General features: G+C 55.3%; 3 protein-coding genes across 3 annotated transcripts; 1 reads left to right on the plus strand and 2 right to left on the minus strand.

Moving 5' to 3' along the window:
• Nucleotides 1-49: 49 nt before the first annotated feature.
• ilv3C (putative dihydroxy-acid dehydratase) lies at nt 50-2089 on the minus strand (the record flags this gene model as incomplete). Its single annotated transcript, XM_025546195.1, has 4 exons — nt 50-80; nt 173-1341; nt 1400-1611; nt 1669-2089. The coding sequence occupies 4 exons, from the start codon at nt 2087-2089 to the stop codon at nt 50-52; spliced, it is 1833 nt and encodes a 610-aa protein (XP_025394481.1).
• A 305-nt stretch (nt 2090-2394) lies between these two features.
• BO70DRAFT_390863 (cytochrome P450) lies at nt 2395-7402 on the minus strand. Its single transcript, XM_025546196.1, has 5 exons — nt 7112-7402; nt 5306-7051; nt 4748-5252; nt 3936-4136; nt 2395-3877 (listed from the first exon to the last, which is right to left on the minus strand). Exons 1-5 carry the CDS (start codon nt 7332-7334, stop codon nt 2416-2418), a joined length of 4137 nt encoding a protein of 1378 aa, XP_025394482.1. The 5' UTR covers nt 7335-7402; the 3' UTR covers nt 2395-2415.
• A 237-nt stretch (nt 7403-7639) lies between these two features.
• Nucleotides 7640-8293, plus strand: BO70DRAFT_276994 (EMI1 family protein; the record flags this gene model as incomplete). The annotated part of the gene is made up of 1 exon (XM_025538994.1): nt 7640-8293. A coding segment is annotated over one exon (654 nt), but the record flags the coding sequence as incomplete, so codon positions are not given.
• Between the last annotated feature and the right edge of the window lie 12 nt (nt 8294-8305).

The raw sequence follows: 8305 nt of genomic DNA on the forward strand, positions 1-8305 counted from the left end.
CGGAGGCGAGGCGCTCCTTGGACGCGCCAACGCGTCCCGCGCGTCGCATCTACTTTGGCCCGATCGGGTAGCAGGAAGGGCTTAGGGCATCGGGTCAGGGCTGGGGTTCCCGATCGGAATTACCGTGATGATTTGCTATTGTTATTCTACTTCTCTACTTCTCGCATCACACGCCAATCGCCGTGAGAAATCAAAGTCGGCCCCGTCCTGAGCCTGGTTAACCGAGCGCTCGTACAGGCTGCGATATCCCCTTTTCCTTTCCTTGGCCGGTGCCACCTCCGCGCTGTTATTGAGCGCTTGCTTTCTCGCCTCAATGCGCCGTTGCAGCTCGTCATCGGCGATCTCCAACTGAAGCTTCCTAGTTGCGATGTCGCACGTGATTAGATCGCCGGTTTGAACCACTCCAAATGGTGAGTCATGCAAGGCCGACTCGGGCGATATATGAAGAACGATGGTACCCCCTGCTGTGCCCGACATGCGTCCATCGGAAAGCCGCAGCATATCTTTGACACCAACAAAACCAAGCTTGCGGGGGATGGGAATAAGACCGGCTTCAGGCATTCCCGGATTACCCACCGGTCCAATTCCCTTGAGAACCAACACGGAGTCCTTGGTGACATCAAGATCGGGGTCGTCGATTCGCTTTGCTAGGTCTGCGGAGTTTTCAAACACGACTGCCGGTCCTGTATGGGAAAGCAGGCTCCGGTCTTTGGATGCCGATGCCTTCATTACAGCACCGTCAGGAGCAATATTTCCCCGGAGTATGACCAGCGACGATGAAGGGTAAAGAGGGTCTGATAGTGGTCGGATGATCTGCTGTGAGAGTGGAAACATCCTGAATGGCGAGGCATCTAGTACCTCGCCCAGGGTCTTACCCGTGATCGTCATTGCTGAAAGATGAAGAAGAGGCCGAAGGGTATGCAGCAACGCCAGCATCCCGCCAGCGTTGTGGAAGTCATTCATATAGTTGTCACCGCTTGGTTTGAGGTCAATGAGAAGCGGTGTCTTCTGGCCTATCTCCTCGATTGTCTGTAAAGCTATCAGTCCCTTGATTTGAGGATGTCGGTTCGCGATAGCCATTAGATGCACCACGGCGTTGGTCGATCCTCCGATGGCCTGTAAAACAGTGATGGCATTTAAAAAGGACTCCGTCGATAGTACATCTTGGGGTTTCCGTTCCGCGCGTGCAACTGACACAGCAGTCGCTCCGGTCTCTTCGGCCACTCTGATTCTCGCGGAAGAAACCGCGGGCGCCGAGGCGCCTCTGAGGGGCATCATTCCTAGAGCAGCGGTGATGCAAGCCATTGTGCTCGCAGTCCCCATGACACCACAGGTTCCGATCTATTGTAATCGGTATCAGCGATGTTTATACGCAAAACGCCCACGAAAGGCGACGAACAGTTGGGGCAAGCTCTTCATTAATCGCTGAAATCTCCTCAATATCGATATCCTTAGCCCGGAAGGCAGCCCAATTGTTCCGGCAGTCAGTGCATGCGCCTATTCTTTGCCCACGATGGCTTCCTGGAAGCATTGGCCCTGTGATGAGCGGGAGAATTGGTTTGTTCGCGGATAAGCCACCCATCAGTTGGGCAGGGACGGTCTTGTCGCAGCCTGGGAAGCGGTCAGCTGGGCGATCCGGAGATGTGTTGCAGATATTATACTATCAACCTCCGATCATGATACACGCATCCAAGGGTTGAGCACGGATCATTTCCTCGGTGTCCATGCTCATCAAGTTGCGTAGGAACATGCTGGTCGGGTAGGCGAAACTCTCCTGGATACTGATGGTAGGAAACTCCACCGCCAGTCCTCCATGGAGATACACGCCGCGCTTGACGGCTTCGATGAGCTGCGGCGCATTGCCGTGGCACGGATTGAATCCGGAGTAAGTGTTGATGATGCCAATGATGGGGCGCGAGAGGGCATCGTCGGAGTAGCCCAGGGCTTTTATAAAGACCTTGCGGAGGAACAGCGAGAAGTGAGGGTCGCCGTATGAAGCCAGACCCTGACGCAGGCCGGACGTGGAAGAGATCGGGGCCGACAAGTCATAGTCGCTGGGAGAAGTCTGGTCGGTCTGAATTGGCTCCATCGTGCTTATGGGGTAGCTGGAGAATCTGGCAGCAGCTGGCCGCAGCGTAGGCACACCTATATACGAGGCTCCTGAGAAGGGAAATGGCGACAGCGTGGGGCCAAACTCGGATTCTTATCCGTGGCTCGCAACGAACCCCGATCAGCAAAACAAAGCACTCTAGAAGTATCTAATTATGAAACGAGCTCAGGCCGGGCACTGCTAGCCAACCTGCCAATCTAATAACGGTCCTCGAAGCCTATCTATGTATGATGGAAATATGGAATGCAACCGGACTCCGTGTATATGCAAAGTTGCCCCCCCCCCCCCCATCTGCGACTTACGTCTTAAACGCGCTGCTTCATGCGCACTCGGACATCTCTCGTGGGCAGGTATGCGGCACCCGACTGCCGGTGGTCAGGGATCGTAAAGCCTCCGTCCTGAACCGGTTCAATGTCCCACATGGCGACAATCGCAGCGGCGAAGGCAAGAAGCTTTCTCTCCGCGAAGGCCCGGCCCTTACATCCAGACACGCCACCGCCAAACGGCTTGATCGTGTGTACGCTGGTCTTCTTTTCGCCAGTCTCAGGATCGGTCGCGATGAACCTCGACGGGTCGAACTCGCCAGGTTTCGAGAAATAGTGAGGGTCGTTGTGGATGACGGCATGAGGGATAGCGATGCTATCGCCCTTCTTCATTTCATACGAGCGAGGTTGTGCGACCCCGTCGAGGGCGGCATCTTCCGCGGATTCCGTGATCGTGTAATCGGACGTGACTCCTCGGAAGGACACCGGGGCCGAATCCATGCGCAGGGTCTCGTAGAAGCTGGCCTTAAGCAACAGACAAGACTTAACCAATCCTTCCGCGTCGATGGAAACCTTGGGGGCCTCCTGGAAGGGGAAGCCTGTCTCCTCCCTGGTGGGCCGGGAAATCTTCACGTAAGGTGCAATCTCCTTGCGGATCGTTTTGAGAAGCGAGGGATCCGCATAGATGCGGAGGAGATGCCAGAAAACCGCGTTCGGGGAGTTTCCATTCATAGCCCAGAGCAAAGACAGATGCACCGGTGCGCTGGCCCTCGCGGAAAGACCCAGCCCTTTGCACTTGCGGATCCTCTCCTTGACAGGTCCGGAGATATCATCAAGATCACGGAATTTGAGACCGGGGTCGATCCCATCGTCCCATAAGACAAAAGCGTGGTGATAGGCTGTAAGGGCGGCAAGAAGCTTCTTACGTGAAGCATGCGCTGCCGATACCCCCGGATGTGCCAAGCGAGGGATCCCCATGGATAGAGGAACAAACTGGTTATCCAGCGTGAAGACATCCTCCAACAGAGTAGGGTAGACCTCGACAAGAGATTCCCCCATGAAGATCGCCGTGGTGATGTGCCCGACGAATCTTCTGATCAGCGCGAAGAGGTTGACCTCGCAGGCCAACGCGCCCTCCCCTTCAACCACTTCGGCCTGGCTGCCACGCTCCCACAGCGTCTGGTCCACAATGCTTTGGCAGTTGGTCACCAAGTTAGGGACCTCCCGCTCAATCAGGCGGGTGGCCGCGGTGGTGCCTTCCGAGAGGAAGGGCTCGCGCATGAGGAGATTGGGAAGACTGTGGTTGAGCGCATGGTGGTCTACCGCATTCAAGGTACGGATCACACCCCGGTCCCCGAAGATCTTCTCCAAGGCATAGTTGATCAGATCTGTCGAGTTAGTACCTCGGGCGGCGAACACCGACTTGACCAAGGATGGAGACACCACGACTTGGTGCTGGGTGCCTCCCATGAGGATGCCAAACACGGGCTCCTTCATTGACTCTCTGCAGGGACCATCAGCGATTGCCACCTCAGGGTGGGGGGCTTGCCCACGGCACGCACCTGGCTTTTTGAATGAGGTTCACATGATTCCAGGCGAAGGCAGGGCCATGTCCCAGCCAGGGGATCCAGTACGGCACCGTCCTCACGGGGCGTGGCTGTCCCCCATCCGGGGCACGACGGGCACGGCTCTGGAACCCGGTGATGAGGCGCGTGGCCACGCAGACGAAGACCAGCAGGGCGATCATCCCGGGCCATCCCAGGCTTACGAGGTCATCGCGGGCAACTCGGATGAGATCCCCTGGCGCTAGGTCATAGTACTTTTCCATCGCGTATGATTGAAAGGGGAGGAACGTCCCGGAGAAGGACACAGCAGGACGTCAAGATCGGACATCCAGGACGAACACCAGCCCTGGAATGATGTCCTAGCTGAATGAGCCCTGGCGGGAGAGGGAGAGAAGTGGATGAGAGTTGATGAGGTCGAAGTTGTTGGTTTTGGTTTTGGTTTTGGTTACGGTATGGTAATTAACTACGGGGCGGACAGCTTAGCTCAGCAGCCTTCCCTTCCTCCCTGTTTTTTCTTCTCCCATTCCCACGGCTAAAGCATGTTCCACGCCTTTCTACATAGCTTATATGGATCATATTGATGTCGAGCGAAAGTAAGAAATAATTTGGGGGGGGGAGGGGGATATCATTGAATATCATTGTCTCGTTGGAACCACTACACTCATTCCAATCATACAGATACAGGTATACATCGACATGTTCACGGCCCACTTTCATCAGCGGGACTATCAAGGGGAAGAATACTTCAGGTTCAGGTTCAATGCTCCCGGCGCAGGATCTTCTGCAAGACGGCGCTCTCCTTATCATACCGGCTGACCTTGTCCTGAGAGCTGGAGACCTTCTGCAGGAGCCACCGGATCCGATCGGCCAGCTCCCAAGGCTGCTTGGGTAGCGACCCCAGCAACTGCAGCTCCTGCTCATATTTGCCAATGCTTTTGTTCTCGTCGCTTGTAAGCTGCTTGAGGATGTCCAGGTCCAGGCGGCTGCTCAGGGTCTTGTTTTCCGTCAGTCGTTTGAAAACGGCCCGATAGACCGGCTTGCCTGGCTTCACCGCGTCAGGGCAGCCGTGGACGGACCCGATGGAGATCAGCTCGGCCTGTTCCAGGGCCCGGAGGGTGGCCTCGCCGTTTTCCTTGAACAGGTCGGAAAGAAGGACTTGGTTGTATGGGAGAGTCCCATCCTTGGAGTTGGCGAGCGTCTTGATCAGATGCCAAGTCTGTTCGTGACTCCACTGCTTGGAGCCAATGTCGGGGTCCAAGACGAACATCTTCAAAATCTCGGAGCAAGACTGTTCAATGATGCGATTGACGGCCGCTTGCAAACGTTAACTTCTCAGACTTCAATAAGCAGGATCAATTTCAACTTACCTCGGGGAGTTTCTCCAGCCTCGATACGCCGTGCCATAAATTCGAGGTCGGTCACTCGACCACCCAGTACTTCAATGCATCTGTCCAGGCTGTCCAGGCCTCCCAGGTCTCCTACATTCTGTTGCTTGCCGCCATTCTTCGCATCGTAGTCCAGATGGCTGAGCACAAACTTTCTTCCCACTTCAAGGGAGCAATCGCCCAGCGAGATGGTTCTAAACACGGAATTTGGCAGCGCTTTGCTCAGAGGCTTGGCGAAGGAAACGTCAGTCGTGAGAAACACCACATGCGCAATGTTGCCCGTCGTCAGGCCCGCAGCCCACTCCGTGATCTTGTCGTATACCACGCTGTCCTCCGAGGCATTGTGCAAGAAGTTGTCGATGACCACCACAGGACGCTGCTCGGGATGAGCCTCTAAGTATTCTTCATCCGAGAGGTGTTCTTCTTTGTCATTCTTCTTCCGGTTGGACAATGCGACCTTCTTTAGGGCAGTGGCAGTATTTTGCCAGATCTTGCTGAGTTGGGCATCCAGGGTTTCGGAGAACCCGGCCTTGGTGCCAATCATACCCTGGGCAGCCAGGTCGATGAAGCTGCTTATACTGTTCATCCATGAGAACACCGGCCGATAACCCACTTGGCTGGCAGCACGGGCAATCTTCGCGGTGTCGCCTTTCGAGTCCTGGATTTGCTTGCAGTCGATGACAACCTTGTACTTGTAGTTCTCCAGAGCCCGATCCAACACGAGCTCCCGCTTGCCTGTACCACGGGGCCCGTGGATGACGATGAAGGTCTCGGCATTTTCCATCAGCCAGGACTGCAGCTGTTTGATATCGCCCTGGCGGTCCTCCCAGATAGCAGTGAGCCGGCGAGGGTCAGCTTTACGGCGCCCGAAATATATAATATTGGCTTTGTTGGCTTGGTTCCTGATCCATCGAAGGACACTACTCTCCTCCGCTTGCAAGGTAGCCTTTATCTTCATTTCAACGAAGAATGTACGGATCGGGTCGAAAACAGTCACAGTGATGGCAGCAACAAGCGCCGCGATGGCCGGGATCACGATCCTCGGGTGGTTCAGGATCCAGTCCTTGATGACCGACAACTTGATATTCCGCTCGTACTTGATCTTGATTCGTGTACCTGCCTTATTGCCGAGCTCCTCCTCATAGATGGTGAACCCATGCATGCAGTTCTTGGCCATGACTGCGTACTTGGGGCGAGAAAATGCCACGAAAGCGTATCTCGGAATGATCTTTGAATCAGACGGCTGCCTGTCGATGTCCCTCAGCTTGCCATATCTGCGGAAGAGAGAATATAAAGTTTCCGTGGACAGCTCCGCCGCGGTTCCATCGGAGGCTGGCAGGAATTCCACCCGCAGCCGCTGGCTTGGGATGCGATACAAATCCTCGATCCATGGCCTACCATGGACGTGAGCAACCTTGACCTGCTGAAACGGATTGAACCAGGGCCGAATGGGTTGTTCCTCCAGATGATTCTGGATCGCGGATACGATGTCAGTGTCCGGGACACCGTCCTTGCGCGTGTACTTCACGAACGCGCCGCCTTCTCTAAAGCGTGGGATAACCTCCCGGATGTCGATATCCAAGCCCTGCGGGAAAACCCGACGGATGATGCGCAAGGGGTCTGATGCCGCAAGATGGGGTCTGTCGATCCGCTTCAATGCCTCTTCATAGGCTCGAGTTCCGCTCAGAGGTCCTTGCAACAGCCACTGTAGCTTTGACGGGAATATATCTGTTTGCGATATGGATATCAGCACGGTATGCAGGAGCAGGAAGAGTGATTAGATCGTACTATTTACAAAAAGAAGCCCCTCATCATCCTTCAGATCAATATGTCCACTCTCGACGGATGAGATCTGAGAAGAAGGAGGAGGAGGAGGAGGAGGAGGAGGAGTAGTACTACTCAATCGAGCGATAGGGCCCTTTATGAAAGGAAGGATGACAGGAGGCCTAGTAAGGAGCGCATGGGTCAGGGATGCGCGTGGCTGCACGGCACGAAACGAAGCACGCATCATCTCTGCAGCACAGGCAGCATTATGAAGAGAAACAGATGCGCGAGGGCGAGAAGGAGGAGGAGGAGGAGGGGATTGTTCTGGTTTCTGTTCCTGATGGTCCAAGGATGACGTCGACGGTCCACAATACGCGCTGTGACAAGTATATTACCTGGCGGGGTGGGACGCTGCTCCGCATTACCGTCACCGCGCGTTTGGGGTGAAATTTACGTTGCCGATCCCGCAACATCCATTCCGATTCATCCTTCCTTTCTCCCCCGTTCATTGTTGCTGCATCAAACCCCCAATTGAGCAGAACCTTGGCAGTCATGGGCTGGTGGTGGAATTCTTCCCCCAAGGAAGGCGACTCTCAGGCCTCTCCCTCCTCCGGCTCCTCTGGGTCCCAACCATCACCAGAGATCAGTTCCTCGACACCACCACAAACACAAACACCAACACCACCACTACCGCCATCATCATCACCACAACCACAGCCCCGGACATTAAGCCGTGAGGAACAGGCAGACGCAGAATGGAACAAGCTGGTAGCAAGCCTAGAAAGCGACGTCAATGGCCAACGGCACCAACAATCGCCGTCCGCGACTGATCCCTCATCTCCCGAACCGCACGCATCTCCGTCGTCCATTGCCGACGATTCCCTGTACCCCGATACCATGTCCTGTCGCTCCGCGTTCGACTACGCATTCTTCTGTCAGTCATTTGGCGGCCAATTCGTCAACGTATACCGCTACGGCGAGCTGCGGTCCTGCAGCGAGCACTGGGACAACTTTTGGACATGCATGAAGACTCGTAATTTCGGGGACCAGCAGCGCAAAAATGCCATCCGGGACCACTATCGGAAAAAGGCAGTCAAGTACAAGACCGGTCCCAGCAGTGAGGATGTCTGGGATGCGCGTACGGAGCGAGTTCAGAACGCCTTCTGCGGCGATTTCGTCGCCCTGGAAAAGCAGATGCAGGCTGAGGAGGAAGCGGAA

Source organism: Aspergillus heteromorphus, assembly GCF_003184545.1.
Source record: "Aspergillus heteromorphus CBS 117.55 chromosome Unknown BO70scaffold_52, whole genome shotgun sequence".
Classification (NCBI taxonomy): Eukaryota; Fungi; Ascomycota; class Eurotiomycetes; order Eurotiales; family Aspergillaceae; genus Aspergillus; species Aspergillus heteromorphus.